This window comes from Podarcis cretensis (genome assembly GCF_951804945.1).
Source record: "Podarcis cretensis genome assembly, chromosome: 8".
NCBI lineage: Eukaryota > Metazoa > Chordata > Lepidosauria > Squamata > Lacertidae > Podarcis > Podarcis cretensis.
In genome coordinates, this window is record NC_137177.1 from 11825401 (window position 1) to 11845234 (window position 19834).

Sequence of the window (19834 nt, forward strand, 5' to 3'; positions counted from 1 at the left end):
TCTACCAAACTCTGCTTGTAAATCCACACTATTAGAAGCTAGAGGTGGAGAAATAAGCCTCCACTATTAAGCTTCATGTGGCAGAATTCAGATGTTCTTGGTAGAGAACTTGCAGTCAATGCAGACCCACTTTTTCGGGAAACGTTATAGCAACTCACTCAAATCAAGAGCAATGCATTAAACTTTCCAAGATGCACGAAGCGGTTTTCTTTTTCTAAGGGAGCACAAAGTTATGAAATCTCAAAACCCTTTTATTGGTGTTTTTTTTGTTTTTGTTTTTACATTCTTAAAATGAGACACCCCCATTTCCTCGATATGTACAAGAATTTGAATAAGGCTGTATAAAAAAAAAACCTTTAGCATGATGCCTCGTTATGTCCACCCAACAAACAGCAGGTTATGATCGAAGACCTAGCCTTCCGGGCTAACAGCACCCTTCCAAAACCCGTTTTGAGTGGTGGTTTTGTTTTTTCGTCTGGATGCAGAAAAAACAACAGACAACATTTCTCTCTCCTGCTGGGACATGGAAAAAGTATCTTTCCTGCTTGAATGTGGGGTAGCTGAAAACAAAGGCCTGCCTGAGTTTGGGGCGCAATTAGGAGGTACACAAGTATTTGTTTGGGGGGGAAAGATCCCTGCTTTGTTTTTTGTTTTTTTTGCAAGGCACTGTCATCCTGCAGTCACCCCCTGGCTCCAAATCTCCCTTTTTGACAGAAAGGGGGAAATGGGGCAGCTTACGGCCCTCCATCTTGAGGAGGGATTTATTCAGTGATGTGGCGAAACAGTGCCTTAATTTGGGGGTGGGGAAAGAGGCATGGAGAGAGGAAGGAAGGGGGGGTTTCGTGGGACAAAGAGTATTGGAAAAGTAGGGTTGGGAGAAAAAAAGAGAAATAGGAGTGCCCACTCTCTTGGAAAAAGCACTTGCAACAGGCACTTAAAAACCCCTTTGAAAACCCACCCACCCACCCACCCAAGACCACAGTGGGATAGGCAGAGAGGGGGGCACACTGCGACCAAGCCCACTAGTTCATTTTTGGTTACATAAAGCAATGGATTATGAAGGAGTTTCATTGGAGGATTGGGTGGGTGGGTGGAAATCCCTCTTCTGTCATTATTCTGGATCCCAAAGTTTCACAAATATGCCAACTTACTATTTATAGGAGAGGAGAGATGGGCTGGGGGAAGAGATTAAGAGGATGCTCTGGAGCGAGACTCAAGAGCAGTCCAACACTCTCTGCCCTAGGAACCTCTAGCAAATGGGGTTGGTTTCTGTGTTTTTTTGGTGGGGCAAGGGAAGAGCATGGTTGAGGGGGGTGCATTTTATTTTTTAAAAGGTACATCACTTCTACATAATATGAGTTAGAAGGGGATATTAATTACCCCACACCTCACTTCTTGGGCGCTATTAAAATGGAGTGAGATGCATGAAAAATATGGCTAATTCTCTTCTCAATCCCCTGGAGGATTGAAAAGTGTATTGTGCTTTAAACTTGCCAATCGCAAGGGGGGGGGGGAGGAAGAGAAGGAAAATATCGGGGAGGTGGGTTCTTTTAATAAGACCACCCCTTTAAAAACCCCGTGAAGGCAAAACCAAAATTATGAGCTTTCGTTCTTTTAAAAAATAAAAAACCCTACTCATTCCTGCGGGGTTTTCTTTTTTTAAAAAAGGCCTTGGACTATATAACCTTAAAGGATTTTAAGGGAAAAGGGGTTGAACAGGAATAAAGAGAACCCTTAAAAGTTGTCCCAGCATATTAATTTTTTAGAAATCCCCCCTCCCCGCAAAGAGTTTATATATATATATTTATATATGTATATAGACACATAAAAACTGTTCAATATTTTTTTTTCGCCCTGTCCCCTAATTCTTTTTCTTTCCTCATTTTTTTTTTTTCCTTTTCGTCTGGCTTCCAGATAAGAAATAATAATAAAATTTACAGAGTTTCCGGAATAAACAGGGGGCGGAGGGGTGGAGAGAAGGGAAACTGACAAAAGGTAAAAAGATAATCTCTGAGTTAAGGCAGCAAAACCAGCCCCCCTTCTTTCCCCTCCTGCCCATTTTGTCCGTCTGTCCTGGGAAGGGAGCCGTGGGGGGGCTGCGCATCCCAGCTCTAGGAATCCCGGTTCTCCAGGGTCAGCTCGGCCGTGGCCCGCTGCAGCTCAGTGCTGATCCGCCGGCCACCCACCCCGTCCCCGTGGCTGCTGGCGTCGTCTTCCCCCTTCACCTTCTTGTCATCCGTTTCTTCGGCCCCCGCGCCCGCTTCCAGCCTCTGGTCCTCGCTCCAGCGGCGCTTGAAGCGCAGCTTGAGAGGGATGCATTTGCCGCTCTCCCCGGCACGGGAGGCGGGGGGTGTGGCCGCCATCGCGGCCGCCGGGGTCTCCTCCTCCTCTTCTTCCAGCTTTTCCAGAGGCACAAGAGGAGCCTTGAAGACGTCCTCGTCGTCTTCGCTGATGTCGGTCACCTCAACGGTCAGGTCCTCCTCCGACTCGCCCTCCGAAATGGGCTCCACTTTGATCTGGGGCAGCAGAGGCGGCTCCGCCCCAGATGTAGAGGCAGAGGAGGAAGAAGAGGAGGAGGAGGAGGATGGCATGCCGCTGCTGGACTCTCCCGGGGGCAGGCCGGGGGGCTGCTGCTTGTCGCGGTTGCGGCGCCCCAACGGCGGCGGCTGCAGCTTGAACTTGAAAGGGGAAGGCGGCTCTTCGGCCTGTGGTGGCGGTGGTGGTGGCAGGGGCGGTTTCTCGAGGCGCTGGGGCTGTGGGATGACGATGTTTGGGTAATGGAGGAAGGCCCTGGGGCTGAGGTGGTAGTTGTACACACTCTGAGTGTGGGCCTGGAGATAGCGCTTCATGTCCTCTGGGTTGAAGGAGAAGTGGGAGCCGCCAGGGTACATGGGGCTGAGGGTGGGCGAAGGGGTGTAGTTCATGTGCGTGGGCGTGAGGGGGAGGGCCGGGGACAGCTGAGGGGGCAGGAGGCCCGCAGGCCCGGCCATAGGAGACACGGGAAAAGGGCTGAGGGGCTCGGGGACCCGTGGGCGCGGGTAGACCCGGAAGAGGCCGTCATGGGTCAAGCGGGCGTGGCCGGGCACCGGGGGGCCCCGGAAGCTTCCGGGCTCCCCGCCACCGCGACGCTGCTCCTCAGCCAGGGACTCCTCCACCTCCGAGTTGGCAGAGGTGCCGTCACTGCAGTCGCTGACCGAGCCCCGCGCCAGGCGGCGCGCCACGGCCGAGAAGACGCCCGGCGAGCGCAGGTCTTCAGCGGGAGACAGCACGTCGGACGGTGTTGAGGGGGGGAAGCGGAAGTGGGAGCCGCCGGATGGCACGGGAGGGGCGCTCTGGGGCACAGCTCCGCCTGCAGAAACGAAGAGAAGTTAGGGAGATCCAACATACAGGAGGAAGGAGGAAGTAGACAAAATTGACCCAGTCCTATCCCCACTTTCCTTCTGTCTTCTATCACATCCCTCCAAAATTCTATTATTATTATTAAATTAAATTTGCATACCACCCTTCTTCCATAGATCTCAGGACAGTTGACAACATAAAATTCTAGCATGTACATATCCAGTATCGGCTAGCTATTCCGTTTCCAGGCCTAATGCAAGGTGCCCACCATTTGTGTATAAAGCCTTGATTGACTTATAGAATTGTAGAATTGGAAAGGACCCTGCTGATCTGAACCCCCTGCAATTCAGTTGCCCCATACAGGGATCGAACCTGCAACCTTGGAGTCATCAGCACCCTGCTCCAACCAACTGAGCTACCTGAAAGACGACCTCCCTCCCTCCCTACATGCCCTCCTGGGCTTTTAGATCGGCCAATCTTCCACCTCCCTCAGAAGTTTGGGTGATAGTGGTGGCCCAGGAGAGGGTCTTGGTGGCAGCCCCCAAAAGTTGTGCAATTCATTCTGGCTTCTTCACTGCACATCCACTGATGTTTAGGGCTTCAATTTCTATCAGCTGTAGCACAGCCCCAAAAACCTTTTGGGTATGAACATCAGGGACCGAACCTCATGTACAGAACGCATGCATCCCTGTAACAGGTGACTTTGACCCTGGCCCTATGCACAGGGAAGAGCAGGCACTTGGATTCCAGATTTTGATTCTACATTATGCCTTTCTATGTGTAGCCACCACAATTTAGGGGAGGGGTGCTTTGTTCGTACACCAAGTCGGCACCCCCCATCTTTGCAAAAAAAAAAAAAAAAACCCACATCACTTTCACCACTTCCTTCGCTCGAGCCAGGTGAAAGGAACCTTTGGGCCCTCCAGATGATGCCAAACTACAACTCTCAACATTATCCTTGGGCCCATGGACTCCCGATGGCTGGGGCTGATGGGAGCTGTAGCTCAACAACATCTGGAAGGCCAAAGGCTCCCCCACACCTGGTTTAAACTTTTGGTTTCTTTGCCCCCCCCCAACTCACCTGCCATGCCCATGTCAATGAACGGATAGTTGACCAGCACCAACTTGTTGAAGTTGAACTTGTAGGTGAAACGTTTGCCCTTGGTCTTGTGTAGGATCCGCTTGTTGTAGTAGTACCTGAAGGAGGACAAGGCGCAGGAGGAGAAGAGGAAGGTCAGTGACTCACAAGCCCCGTTGAACACCCACTACAGAAACTCTTCAGACTCTGAATGCTTGGTGGGCGGTTCTGTGGTTCCTCCACACTCAGAGCAGATTTGAGTTTTTTGCAGCCTGGGCACCTATTAAGCACAACCTGTTAACAACAGACAAGTTTCTAGACCTCATGGTGGAACAAGAAATCACTTGCTTGGATGCCTGGGTTACCCATCTCCTCCAGGTGATGGCTAGAGAACATTCATTTTCACCATCTCACAGGAGGCGGAAACAGATTTAAGCCTCTTACTTGCTGCCAGCTCAAGAGTGAAACCTCTGTTCTATTTGTCTCTTTGGAGTTATCAGCTCCCACAAGCATGCATATTATTTCCTGCTGTGAGGTTATGTTCCCCATTGCATAGGTGGGTACCGGAGGTGGGGAGACAGTGATTTATCAACCTCCCCCACCACATACACGTGCATGCGCGCAAACACACACACAGCTACGCTGCTACAATTCAAGAATGCTTTATCAGTCAATCTCTCTTCACAGGGAACTCTGGGAATTGTAGTACTGGGAGGGGAACAGAGAGTATCCCTCTGCTCTGCAGCCATCCCTTTCAAAAGTGATGGAACTTCCCGGCAGGACTATATGGAAATCACTGTTATCAGGCAGGTGTTCCTGAACTACAATTCCCATCAGCCATAGCAAGCAGAGTCAACGGCCAGGGGGTGACGAGCATTGGGGCTCAGCAAAATCTGGAGGGCCAAAGGTTCCCCAAAGCTGCATTACAAAGCCAGAGATCTTCCATTTAGATACACAGAACCAGTGCAAACCTGAACCTGTGGATTTGGGGTGATGGGACGACCTGTCTCTCACGGAGGAGCAAGAGAGGAGAGGCCTACCTCACAGGAGCGTTGTGAGGCACCGTTCCAAAAGCAGTACTATGGCCAGGCACAATGGGCTGGAGCGGTTTCACATGCATGCCACACATTTTGAGGCGAGCCTCTTTTGCGAAGATGAGCGGAACAAAACAAAGCAGAGAACTGGGAGCTTGCGTGATTAGCACTAGGGTCATGCGTTTGTGCCCCAAGATGAATGAGAGATTCCTGCACTGCAGGGAGTTGGGCTAAATGACCCTCATGGTCCCTTTTCCAACCCTACAGTTTTATGATTTCTTAAAAATTATGTATTATGCACCAACGAAAGCAAAAAATAAACTCAGAATGAAGTAGGGAACATTTGACGGCTTCCACAATTCATTCTGCTCTGAAGATTCAGAAAATAGTGTATCTGTGTGTGTGGTCAGACAGGGGAAAAGGATTAAGCAGAGAAGAGTGTTCACAAACGAAGTGGGAGGCAGACAATGAACTCTGGAGTCTCCCCCTCTGTTCACTCATCCCTGTTTCTGGATTTCACCAGGTGCTGCCAAGCTGTTTCTGGAGCCGTTAAGGACTAGCACCATGCAATGTTTTGAAAATAAAAAAGGCTGCAGTCTCAGGATACAGGTTTCCACTCCATATATTGGTTCCCAGGGTTTACACAGCAGTTGCACAGGCGTGGAAAACACAGCCAGGTTCGAACAGCCCAGAAGGGCAGGGACAAGGGAAGCAGACTCTCGGGGGTTTCCCTTTTCTGCCAGCTCCCACCCCTCAGACTCACCTCAGGGCCCGGCTCAGCTTGTCGTAGTTCATCTGGGGCTTGCACTTCCGCACCCCCCAGAGGCGAGCCACCTCGTCCGGGTCCTTGATGACAAACTCGCCGTAGTCCCCCTGCCAGGCGATGACATCATGATATTCCTCTTTGCGCAGAAGCTCCAGGATGAAATGCCACAGCTGGATTTGGCGCGAGCCGGGGCTCGACTCTGGCTTGTAGGCCCAGTCTGGGAAGGCGAACCCTGGCAATGAGAAAAGTAGAGTTAGCCAGCTCGGGATGGAGGAGGCAGCAGCCAGGTTGCGGGGGGGGGGGGGGGGAGAGAGAGAAGCAAATAATTTTCCTGTTTAAAAAAAAGGAGGAGAGGGAGACTTGGAACAAAGGTACTGCCATTTCCCATACTCTGAGCCGCTTCCCGCATCCCATCGTTAAGTGCTGGCAGTAAGGCACAGTGGTTACAGCCAAGGGAGGGCTGGAAGTTGAGGACTCCGCCGGCCCATCTCCCCGCAGGATGAAACTACGAGGCGCATGGATTTCTCTCCCCCTCCCTGCCACCCCCCCCAGCACACAGGGAGGGGAAAAACAGGAAACCGGCGGCTGCTGCTGCCGCCGCCGCCTCTCCTCTTCTGCAGCCAGGAGGCTGGGAGGCCGGCCAAGCCGCCTTGCGACTTCCAGGCTGGGTCCCAACCAGGTCCTCCTCCAAGCGTGGGTGGGAGGGAGGAACAACCCAGGCTTGCCTCTTGATGTTAAGCCTCCTTCTACCTGGGAGGGAGGAGGGGGGCGCGAAGAAGCCAGAGCTGGCGGCCTCCATCAGCAAACTTACAGAGAGTCCTGCCCCGGGGACCCATACCTGTACAACAATCTCCACCCCGAGAGCAAAACACACACTGAGCAAAGGAGGGGGGGAGGAAACCTAAGGGGTGCAGCTCCGCAACTCTGGGAAGAATCAGCCCCATTATGGCACAGTGAGAGAGGGAAGCATCAACATGTTTAAAAGGGGGGGGGGAGGAGAAAGGGGGGAAGGAAGGCTCTTTGTGCCATGTTCTCACTGGGCAAGGGGGGGGATGGTTAGTGGCTGAGGTCAGCAGCTCCCAGACAAGGGGCCCTTTTTTCCAGCCACGAGGCAGCAGCCTAGCCCAGCCCCACAGCATTCCTGGGGAGGGGGGTGGCTGTGGGGCTGCTGCTGCAAGGGGGGGGGGGCGCGCCTGGAAAACACAAGAGGACGTCAGAAGCACACCCAAGGCCTAAGACTACCCCGTGCGTAGTAGGCCTGTGTTGGCAGCACCAAGGGTCAAAACTTTTTTGAGGAGGGTGGGATGCAGGCAAGGGTCCCCAAACACCCCACAGACTTGTTTCTGACACATCCTGGGACAGGGGGGGGGAATAACCCACCTGTTCCCACCCACCTCACCAAATTTTAGCTGCTCTCTCATAAACAGGAAGTCGGAAGGGAAAACAATAGGGCTGTTTCCATGCTGGCCCTTCAGGGAATGGGACCTCCCACTAGGCCCAAGGAACAGAAGGGGTGCACCCATCACCCACAAGTTTAAGCAATTTGGGGGGGGGAGCTCCCCCTAAAGGATCCTGGGGGCCCTTCCAGTTTGGACACGCTCCAGCCTCGGCGCGCCTCACAAACCCAGTGCCATGCGAACCCACCGTTTGCTTTAAAACTTATTTTCATCCCATCTTTCCTTTCGTCAACAAGGCTTACAGGGTTGTATGTAAACCCTCCCAACAGCCCTGTGAGGTAGCTCAGGCAGAGTTACAGCGAACAGACTGGGTGGGGGATTTGAATCCGGGTCTCCCAGGTCCAGCAGCCTCAGCCCAAGGGCAATGCCACTCTCTTGTGTATGGGTCAGTAGGGCATGGCTGGCACACCAAATACACACAGAGAAAGCAGTTGAACTCCCTCACTGGAGACCACCACCCCACAACCTACTTCGCTTTTCTCTCGCCCCCCCCTCACCAAACCCATCATGATCTCCTTGGCTTGAAATTGCTGAGCCTATGCCCAATGCCTTGGGGGAGGGGGGTGTCTGAGCTTTGCCGGGGGGGGAGGGGGGCACTGTGGTTTCCCATTTCCCAAACCCCAGGCGCTCTGAGCCCATCAATAATTCAGGGCCCTGTAATGGAGGCTGGGGACGCGGGCGGGCGCCGGCTCAAGGGCATCTCGGCGCACAGACCAAGCCATTAGGGTGGTGATGTCATCCGGAGAGGAGAGGGGGGGGTGGGAGGGCTAGAGGTGGGTCCCATAGACGCATGCCTGGGGGGGGCGCTCCAAAGCTATTCCGTGTTGTGTGTGTGTCCCAACAGCCCCAGCACCCATGAATTCTCCAACAGGCAAAAGGGCAGGGCTAAAGTGCGGTCCAGACAGGGATGGGGAAGCAGAGTTGTGCAGCACCCCCCCCCCCCCGAACCACAATTTCAGCTGAGCATCTTCCTCGCTGCCTTGCTCCCTGGCACCACAAGGGCCTTTTACAAACAGAAACCACCCCGCTCCCCCCCCCCACAAAGTACCAGTCTCCAAGCAACAGGCAACAGCAAGGGAGACAAGAGGCTAAAAATAAACGGGGAGGAAGGGAGAAAAGGCACAGCGTGAACTGGGCAGCACCCCAAGGAGAGGCAGCTACAGGCACCCCACAACTACGCACTGGCGGCATGGGGAGGCACAACAACCCCCCGCCCCAATGCCTGGCGCAAAAGCAGCTTCAGATACAGCAGGTGCCCATGCAAGACTCTTGGTTCGAAAAGCAGCGGGGTCCCTTCTCCCCAATATCAGCCACATTTGGGGGGGGGGAGAGGAGAAAGTTTGGAGCAAGTTGCTCCCTCTTCTTCACAAAAGGAGGGCATTGTGAAGCATCAAGCTCAGTAGCACCTGTTTGGGGTTGGTGGAAGGGGGGGGGGAGAAGCCATTTCCAGGTACATCTTCGGTTCCCCTATATGCCCCGCTTGACTCCTGGTTTCGCGTCCCATCCAGGCCCCCCAATTGTTTTCCACCAGCAGTGGAGTGGGTGGACGACATCCCATCTCCCAGTTCCTGTGAGTTTGAAGAGGGTGGAAAGGGGGGGCGAGAGAAAAAGAGGGGGCCGGGGAAGAAACAAGCCAGCCCTGCTCCCCTCGCCTCCCCCGGCTGCAGCATGTGAGTCAGCCCCAACTCTCTCTTACACACACACAGTCCTGTTCTCACTAATTAGGAAGGCGGTGGAGGAAAAAAAAGGGGGGGGGGGAAGGCCGTGACATCAGCCGCCTGCAGAGAACTAAACAGTGTGCTGAATGGGCTACTGTTCTCCGGCTGGTGCTACCAGATACACTCCCCCCCCCTGCCACCCCCACGAGCGGAGTCCTCCCGGGGTGTAACAGAGACGGAGGAGCAACCCCCTCCCCTCTGTCGTGGAGTTTAAGGCGGGTGGGGGCCCTTCACATGATTATGACAATCAGGGCATTTCTCCCAGCAATGCAAAACTTCCCCCGAAATGTCTTTGCATAGGATTGCTTTTCCAGACATGGACACCACACATTAAAAGAAGCAGAAATCTCATGTACCAGGATAGCCTGTGTGTCTGCAGAAGGCCTTATCTGTGGGAGAGGGTTATACCTCCACCCTTTTAAAAAAAGAAATAGAAAAATGGCAGTGTTCATGTTGTCAAGACAAAAATTGTGTATGTGTATAGTGGTACCCAACTGCAAGCTCATGCACCTGATGCTGCGAGATGCAGGCTGGCCCTCAGTGATGCTAGCGAACATTTGCACGGCCCCTAAAGTAAAAAGTCTGGGATAGGGAACATGTGGCCTTCCAAATGGACTGTAAACCTCCATCCGATGTAAGCTGGAATCCCAGATGCCCCTGCAGGGCCCTGCTGGTGTGCTAAATGATGCACAAAGAATGGTGTGTGTTCCAATGATATTGCACGCTGGAACCAACTCACCTGTGTACATCAGGCCTCAGGTGAGCGGTGGTGGTAGGGGGGAGAGGAAATTTGGCTTCCTGGTCCACCCCGCTCTTCTCTTTTCTGCAGGGCAATCCTGCAGTTGGGCTTGACCTCCAAGCTGGTGCAATCATTTTGATCAGGGCGGTTGGAGGGAAGGGGGTATAGAGTCCCGTCAGCTAAAGAGGCAAGGCCTCTTGCAAAACTTTGCTCTCCTCTTAACGAAGTGTGGGGTGCCTGCTATTGGGGCAAGCCAACTGGAAGATCCTATGGCAGGAGAAGGGGAGGAAGAGGAAGAGCCTGGCAGAGCTGACAGCCGGTTAAAAGGGCAAGCTCTTCCGACACCCCCCCCTCCCCTCCAGTTGCCTATCCTGCAGACCCTGTCCTGCTGTTTAGATTCTCACCAACTAACACCCTCCCAGGAACGCACCAGGCACATTCCTGTTCCTATGGCCGGGAGAAAAGGGAGAGAGAGGAAAAGGGAGAAAGGAGGATGGTGCTTGTTGCCTTGCCCCATTGCTCAAAGACACAATCCTCTTATCATTTTACACCCACCCAGAAGCTCCCTCTCAATGATCAGGCTGCAGAGATTTAATCTTCCAGGGAAAGGGTTTAGGTTGCTATCTCCTCTACTAAAATAAAGAAGTAGTTATGCAGACACACACTTCCTTCTTTATTCACAAAAGTCCCATTTGCACCCAAACAGAGGAACCCAGGATCACACCCACCCTATTATCCTTGCCTTCCAAGTCCTACCACAACACGCCACAGCCAAGAGGGTTTTCTCCCCCCCCCCCGCCATTATTCCAAAGTGGAAGAGGCACAAGACCATTTCAACAAGTCCTCTGCTGCCACCCACCCTGCGCCCATGGCTGTTGCCGCCATGTCTCCACCAACTCAGCCACCTCCTTTGCCAACCCACGGGGAGGTTGGCGGCAAAAACCACCGTCTGTTGGCTGGCAGTGCCCCCAGCTCTGGCACGAACCAGAGGCAGGCCTGTGCCAAGGGACTGGCTGGCTGGGTGGGGGAAGACGACGAGACACCAGCCGTCCCTACCACAGAGCTCGTGGCAGGTCTGTTGCCACCCACCCAAGCCATACTAAGCAGGGAAAGAGTGTTTGTCATCAACGCCGAACCCTTTCCAGCCACCTCTCCCAGTCTTTTATGGGTCCCAGATGCCCCACTGGCAAGAGATCTCTCTCATCAAATGAAGCCCACCCCGTTTCCCCATCTCTGCAGGGCTCCAAGGCAGGGAGTGAGGGCTACCAGCCATGCCACACAAACCCATCCGTGGCAGGAGGGCAGCCCGGAGCCACAGCTCTGTCCCAGAGAGGGCAGGCAGGGGGAGAACACCTTTGACCCATGCACATGCCCCAGATGGGGGAACTGAAGGCAATTAGGGGTCTTTTCCCTGACAGCGAGAGAGCAGCAAGGCGCACGAAAAACGTACACACAATGCACACAGTGTTCGCAACCCCAGGCTTGGCTTAAGGCTCCTCTGGCCAAGCCAAGCCCTCCACGCCCCCCTTCCTATTTTTCCACTGCTTCCTCAGAGAGAGAGAAAGTGTGTGTATGGGGGGGGGGGGGCAGAAACTGCTCCTGCTTGCCAGAGTTCGTGTGTGTGTGTGTGTGTGTGTGTGTGTGTGTTTTATTTCAAAGCTCAGCTGAAAGGGGACTCCATCTTAAAAACACTTTACCTCCTTTTGTCTGGTTGACTAACTCAAGGCTAGCCACACAGAGACCCTCCTCCCTCCCCTTCAAGGAACTATGGTCTGTTTTGAAGAAGGGGCTCTATGGTTATTTGCTCAGGGATTTCCTGGAAGACAGCAAAGAAGAAGAAAAAGTGGGAGGGGGGGGGGAGGGAGACGAGAAGAAAACTGGAAATTAAGTTGATATCTCTTTAAATCACACCCCCCCCCCTTTTACACACTCCAAACCACACCACCCCTGTGACTAATCCCCGGAGCCAGAAGCTAAAAGGGCTGGAATTCAATCCCGGCTTCAGAAGGGAGGGGGGGGACCCTTAATATTACATCACTCCCCAATACTAACAGCTTTCTTAAAGCCACATGCACAAGTCTACCATTCTCTGGCTTTCAGCAAAGCAAGCGGGGTGAGGGGGGAGGAGGGAGGGGGGCCCACGCTCAGCTAGTAGAAGCCACATCAGAGGCCGTCTGCATGAAGCATGCCAGCGAGGGGTGGCAATAAAGACGAAGCCAGACACCTCTTTCCTCTCCCCCCCCCCCGCTCCCGCGCCAAAAACAAAGTTGATGGGGTTTAAGCGTTTTTCAGACGGTGGAAAAACTAAGCGCCTTGCAACTGGGATCTGAATGCTTTCAGATCTGGGATCTGCGTTCGCTGTGTGTGTGAGAAAAGATTCCAACATGGGGGTTAACGCTGCAAGATTTTATTTTCCTAGCGGCTTGGGCGAGGCCCAGGAATTATTATTAGGGTTTCTTTTTTTCTTCTTCTTTTTTTAAACAGACGCCCAAAGAAAAGAACTTTCCCAGAGTTTAAGGGGAAGGGGGGGGGGAGAGAGAAGAGTTTTCAGTGGCCTCGATTACTGCAAAAGAGGAGGTGTGAGGGAAAGACAAGTCCGAACAGAAGCACTTCAAAAAAAAAAAAGACACACAAGATTCCAGGAGACAGACAATCGGGCTCGGAAGGGAGGGGGGAGGGTGGCGCCAGGGGGGGATGGGGTGGAAGCTCTGAACAAAACCAGAGAGTGAGAGAGAGGAAGGAGAGGGGGGGGGGGTGAGAGAGAACAGAGGAAAGAATCTGACCCCTCCCCAGAGCCTCTGCCAAATAAAAATAAAATTTAAAGGAACTGCTGTCTGTCCACACAAACACACACACAATGCAAAAATATTTTTTTAAAGCCCCTTTCAAACAAAATTGTTTCTCCACCTCCTAATGCAACCTCAGCTTTATTTCGTATCCGCCTCCCCCCCCCCGCGCAAACTCCTTTCAAGGAGCAAAGTCCACCAACCACTTGCCCTCAAACGGAAACCGCTGCAAGGCCATTTTTAAGACGGCAACCCCCCCCCCGCAAGAGCCCAGCTTAGTAAAAGTGACCCGGCAACACTCCCACACACAAGTGTACCCCGTTTAAAGGTGGGCAAGCAATTCCTCCCCCCCCCTCGCCAATCCAGTGAATTGAACTCAGGCCGGATTTTGAATCTTGGTTTATTTATGTTTTTATTTCGAGAAGCGGGGAGGGGAGGGCATTCTTCTACAGACACCCCCTTCCTTATAAAGAGGTTAAAGTCCAGAATTTGAGGTTGGAGATTAACCTCCCCCCCCCCAAACCGCTACAAGAAGACAAGCTACATTTAAGGTAGCGTTTGCCAGCTGGTGTAAAAGAGGGCCCCGCCCGCCATGTACCTGGCTTGCTTATGTTTGAGGTGGTGGGGAGTTTGAGGGTGATAAAGGAGGCATGAGACCCCCACCCCACCCCCAAACCAACTAATGCACAACTTACAAGGCCACCCACCACACCGCCGCGCTTTTCCACTGACCATCCCCGCCAGGCCACCTTAACACCACGTTGTTTGTCGGAAACAAAAGTTCCTTTTTCGAACGCAGAATTTCCAGTTCGGAACGCTTTGTAACTTTTTCTCCCTTTCACGGGCTCCCCTCGCTCCGTATTTACATACACACACGCCGCGATGCGCCGTGAACCGTTTCCACTTGGCAACAATATTCTCCAGATTTGATTTTCTTAATTTTTTTTTGCGGGGGAATATAACACACACACACACACACACACACACACACACACACCCCGCAACCAGGGAAAAGGAAATCACATGCCTCGTTTGTCTTTTTACCGTGTTATCACTTTTAATCGCTTCCAAGGTGACAATGGGACGGGAGGAGAGCGCCCCGGCCACTTCCCCAGATCCGAAGTGCACCCCTTTCCCCAAAGCGAACGCAAACATCGCCCCCCCCAATTCGGCTATGGATGTCTAATCCGGTTTCGGCAACGTGGCGTTGAGTAACGTCTCTCCACCCCACCCCACAGCCCCCCAAAGAAAACCCACCGGGATTCAGTCTATCCGAAACCGAAGCTAATCCGGTTTCAAAAACTCCCACAACCCCACGGCAGTGGGACGGTTGGGGGTGGGAAGTAGAGAGCGGAAAAAAGGGAGAGAAACACACATAGCCCGAGGCCTCCACAATTGCCACACACGCAGATTCCACCCCCACAAATCAGGGCCCACACAGCCTCAGTCACCCCCCATTCATTTCCCTGCCCCCTCAGTCTGCCAGGAGCACCCACTGCAGAACAAGCGGGCCGGAGGGGGGCGGGAGAGAAGCACCCAGGGCGCCCCCGTCCCCCCAAAGTCGCCCCCATAACTCCGCTCACGCCCCCCACCCCCTCCATTCCAGGACAGCAGCGGAAACTCCCGGCTAGAGCGCTCCGTCCCGAGGCCAAGCGGGCACCGCCACGCGCGAAGCGGAGCCGGGCAGGGAAACGCAACAGGTCCCTGCGCCGCTCCTGCTCGCAAACTCCGGCGGAGCCCGGAGAAGAGAGGGGTGGGCTGCCTCCCGCTCCTCGCCCGCCTCCCTGCGAAAGGATCTCCCCCGAGAGGCTCGATGGACAGGAAACAAGAGTTAAGTAGCCTCCATTAGCTGCCAGAGATGGACTCCGGGAGGGGGAGGAGGAGGGGGCGGGAAGGGGAGAAAAAAAAAAAACTTGCTCGCACACCATTCCCTTCCCTGCAGGAACCTCCATTGCAGCTTCACTCCAAGCACGGGAGCCGGAGCCCGCTGCGGATCCTGCCTCGACTCCCTCCCTCGCTCCCCGGTGGATCCCTGCCTCTCCTTGCAGGATTGCATAGAAACGTCTCCCCTTCCTCCTTCCCCTCCCCCGGAGCAGGATCCGTCCCTCTCGGTTCACCCAGGAATCTCTCTCGCGCAGATAACGCACAATCACCCCTTTACCCCTCCGGGACCCCCAAAGTCCGAACTCTCCCGGGGTCGTTTTGCTGGGAAAACTTCCCCGCATCTTTCCAACTTTCCAAGCCCACGTGCCGCGGCCGACCCCCCCCCCCCAAGCGACACCCTCCTTTTACTCCTCCCCCACCGGGGGACCCCCATCTCTTCCCACCCAAGCTTGGGACCTTCCCGCGGTCCCCACCTGCGTCCGCCGGGGTCTTCATGGCTCCTCGCGCTGCAGCCGCCGGGTTGGACTCGGGCTCTGGCCCCCCTCGCTTTCCCCCCCTCCGCCTCATATGGAGCCGGGACGCCCACGCCCCCCTCTCGCACGTCACCGCCGCGTCGCCATGGACACGCTGAGCCCGCCCCTCCGCCCCAGCCTGGCTCGGCTCCGCCCACAGAGCTCGGGGAGAGAGGGGGAAGTTAAAGGGGCCGCGCGGAGAGGAGCCGCGGGCCGGAGTGGGAGAGAAAGTTGGGCGCTTGGGAAGTTAAGGGGGGAGGCAATTGGAAGATGGGTGGGTGGGAGTCTGGGAGGGAGATGAGGCACGCGTCTACAAGCCTCCCCCCACCCTTTCTGTAATAACAAATGTTTAGTAGCAGGAGTGCCAGGAAGATTTTGTTAGGGTTGCCATATTTCAAAAAGTAAAATTCCAGACACCCGCAAAATTGTTGAGATTTTTTTTTGGAAACCACCAAAATTGCTGAGATTATCTTTAAGAAACACACCAAAATTGTAAAGCTTTTTTTTGGCAAAGAACCCAAAGTGTTGAGATTTTTGGGAAGACCTACCCTGAAAATAGTGACTTTAAAGGTTTTTGAGCTGCTTTTCCAATTGCACTGCCATACATCCAGGTGTTCCCTGACATTTTGCCAATTCAGCAAAATTCCCCAACGCCATTTTTACACCCCAAAACCAGGACATATAAGGAATTTTCCTGACCTATTGGAAGCCTAATTTTCTGCCAAAAAAAGCTAGGCTTTATTTTATTTTATTTTATTTATATTTATTTACACAATATATTTATTTATATTTATTTATTTACAAGGTAGAACCTATGTAAATTACTGCATGCGGAAAATTAGCCAGTGGGCACCTACTGGATTTGTTTCCCTCACTTTTTTATATTGTAGGTCTAATTGTTAACTTGAGGAATTACTGCTGCAAGATTCAGCAGTGATGGCTGCTGGTTAAAATGACTTTGAAAGGGGGTCAGGCAAATCCACAGACGAGAGGTCCATCAACAGCTATCAGCCATGATACCTAAAATGAACTTCCACTTTCATAGGAAATGTATCTTATCAATACCGGTTGCACAGGAAGGTGATTGCATCCATGCCCTTTTTGTGGGCTAGTGTTGTAAAGAGCATGCTCAGCCCAATCCTATTCACTCAGAATTAAATCCTGTTGCATTTAATAATGATAATAATAAAAATAAAATCTGCACACTGCCCTTCATCCATAAATCTCAGGGCTTACACCTCTAGGGCCGGGCAATATTTGGTTTGCAATATCACGATATATCACCCGCTAAACTTTGCGATATAATGATATATCAAAATGTCTGAAATAAAGATGGAGTTATGTAAGGGCACTGGCTGAATTGAAGATTTTCCCCACTTTGTGATTTTTCCATAGCGCGCAAACAAACCAGTTTTGAATTCAAACCAGTTTTGAATGATATATCAATATATTGTCCAGCCCTGCTTCCCACTAAGTGTGTATAGGATTGTAGATTTAGTAGTCTGATACAACAGGGCTCATCATTTTAAGTGCCAAAAAAAGGAAAGCAAAAGATGGTGTACAAGACAGGGTACCTTATTTATAAAATTACATAACAGCCTTTCCTTAAAAGCTCCTTAAATATTAAAAACCTATATAAAAAACTAATACAATAGTAAACACAACTAAAGCAAACTCTCTTTGACTATAATATCAGAGTTAACCATTCTTAGACACTGAATAAATAAAACATTTTTAGAAGTCTTAACCTAGAAACACACACTATAATTTTATTTTTACAGTACTGTCAATGTACAGAGCACTTTAGAGTGCTCAAGAAAACAGGTCACTGTCCTGAAAGGCAACAAGAAGATGGAAGGGAGAGTTAAGGGATAAAAGAAATGAAACTTCAGTACAGTAGTACCTCGGTTTTTGAACGTAATCCGTTCTGAAGACTGTTCGACTTCCAAAATGTCCAAAAATTGATGCATTTACTTATAGAAAACTCAATATGGAAGCTACTTGGCACGTTCAACTTCTGAAAAGCATTCAGAAACCAAAAGAGTTACTTCCTGGTTTTTGGGTTTCGAAAACCTAAACGTTCGACTTCTTAGATGTTCATAAACCAAGGTAGCACTCTACTTATGTTTAATAAGCCATGAGGGCTCTGGCTGAAATCTTAAACCTGCTTACCAGGGAGAAAGCCCCACTAAATGAAATGGGATTTAAGTAGACATGGACACATTAAACTAGGGAACTCACTCCCACTGGAGACAGCGATGACCACCAACTTGGGTAACTTTTAAGAGGACTGGACCAATTCATGGAGCATAAAGCCATAATGGCTACTAGCTATGATGGCGATGGTTGGTTGGGGGCGATAATGCTTCTGAATACCAGTTGCAGGAGGGAAGAGTATGTTTCCGAGCACAATTCAAAGTGTTGGTGCTGACTTTTAAAGTCCTAAACAGCCTTGGCCCTGTATGCCTGAAGGAGGGTCTCCACCCTCATCGTTCTGCCTGGACACTGAGGTCCAGCTCCGAGGGCCTTCTGGCGGGTCCCTCACTGCGAGAAGTGAGGTTACAGTGAACCAGGCAGAGGGCCTTCTCGGTAGTGGCGCCCGCCCTGTGGAAGGCCCTCCCATAAGATGTCAAGGAAATAAACAACTATCTGGCTTTTAGAAGACATCTGAAGGCAGCCCTGTTCAGGGAAGTTTTTAATGTTTAATGCTGTATTGTGTTTTTAATATTCTGTTGTGAGCCGCCCAGAGTGGCTGGGGAAACCCAGCCAAATGGGCGGGGTATAAATAAATTATTATTATTATTATTATTATTATTATTATTATTATTATTATTATTATTATTACTTGTGCTTGGCTTCTGCTTGTGGGTTTCTCACAGACATAGGGTTGGCCAGTTTAAAACAGGATGTTGGACAAGAGGGGCCGTTGCCCTAATCCAGCAGGCTATCCTTACGTTCTTATTGGATAATAAGACTGTGCTCTAAGGAGCTAGCCAAGGGTTCGAAAAAGTTGCGCTGCAAGGAGAGAGTATGGAAGGGAAAGAACAACAGTAAGTATCATATAGGTGTTCTGAAAGGGAGTCACGTAAGGAATCTGAGACTGAGGACCAAAGTTCATAGGCAGGACTGCATTGAGACATATGTGTGGAGAAATTCGGAGAGAAGTGAAGCAGTTAGATAATTTTAGGCTCTGGACCTCAGAGTCTTTTGTGGGTTTTAAAGATAGTATTGTGTGCTGCTTTGCTTGCTTTTTACAGCTCATTCTGCCGGGTGAAGTCCTTTGGCAAAGTCCTGCCCCGAGAGCACCACAGGGGAAAGGCCAAGACCATGAAAGGCCTATACAAAGGCTGCACCTGGTCAAAATTAGTCCATGATTCTGGCACTACCACTGAGAAGGCCCTGCTCTTTGTTTTTTTTTTTTGGGGGGGGTAGGGAATGGGCAGTGGCACACTGGGTTTTACCCTACTTTGCCTAGTCATAGAGAAGGTCTAGAAAGAGCCGTGTGAGGCACTCAACTGGAAGTCCTGCTTGTGAGCTCCACCCGACTTCAGAGATTTTACAATAACTAAAACATTTTGAAGGGCTGAACATTTTGTGGTGAAATTACAGTATGCTCAGTACTCAGTGAGTACTGAGGAGCCCCATCCATGCAGGGGTGGGGGGACAGGCTTTTATGGGGGGGGACTCTAGAGTTCTTTAAGAAAGAAAGAAAGAAAGAAAGAAAGAAAGAAAGAAAGAAAGAAAGGTGTGAGAGAGATAGAGAGAGAGAGAGAGAGAGAGAGAGAGAGAGATAGACAGACAGACAGACAGACCCTGGGCTCCCTTGGGAGGAAAGACAGGCTACAAATGTAATATATAAATAAATTGGTAAGGAATAATAATAATAATAATAATAATAATAATAATAATAATAATAATAATTGTACCCCGCTCATCTGGCTGGGTTTCCCCAGCCACTCTGGGCGGCTTCCATAGAAACCAAAAATACACTAAAATATCACAGATTAAAAACTTCCCTGCCTTCAGATGTCTTTGTTGTAGTTGTTGTTCTCTTTGACATCTGATGGGAGGGCGTTCCACAGGGCGAGCACAACTACCAAAAAGGCCCTCTGCCTGGTTCCCTGTAGCTTTGCTTCTCGCAATGAGGGAACCGCCAGAAGGCCCTCGGCGCTGGACCTCAGTGTCCAGGCAGAACGATGGGGGTGGAGACGCTCCTTCAGGTATACTCCATTCCCCCAATTTTAGTGACCTCACCAGGGGTTTTTTTTTTAAGGGCTTTAAAATGTGCTTTGTGGAGTTGGTTTGTGTGTTTTTTTTTCTTGTTTTATGATGCATTTTTAAGTTGTGCACCACCCTGAGATCTGCTACTGAAGGGCAGTATGTAAATTTAATTAATATTAATATGAGGAACAACTATAATGAGTTCCAGAGTGTGTTTTTTTATAAAAGAGCCTTTCAGCATCCAAGAACCAGAGTTATGGAAGACAGGGTCCAAAACCTGGATTACTGGGACAATCATGG

General features: G+C 51.3%; 1 protein-coding gene across 6 annotated transcripts in view; it reads right to left on the minus strand.

The window, feature by feature from the left end:
- Positions 1 to 230: 230 nt before the first annotated feature.
- Positions 231 to 19834, minus strand: part of ERF (ETS2 repressor factor) — a 39972-nt gene continuing 20368 nt past the window's right edge. For 2 of the 6 annotated variants that reach the window (XM_079985533.1, XM_079985535.1), the window contains exons 3-5: positions 6215 to 6449; positions 4421 to 4536; positions 231 to 3349 (exon numbers count right to left, since the gene is read on the minus strand). In XM_079985533.1, coding sequence (XP_079841659.1) covers positions 2112 to 3349; positions 4421 to 4536; positions 6215 to 6449 — 1589 coding nt within the window. In that variant the 3' untranslated portion in view covers positions 231 to 2111. Of the gene's footprint in view, positions 3350 to 4420; positions 4537 to 6214; positions 6450 to 6607; positions 6843 to 10131; positions 12266 to 15274; positions 15374 to 19834 lie in introns of those variants that run through there. The other 4 variants (XR_013841323.1, XM_079985534.1, XM_079985537.1 and 1 more) reach the window with 4 other exon arrangements.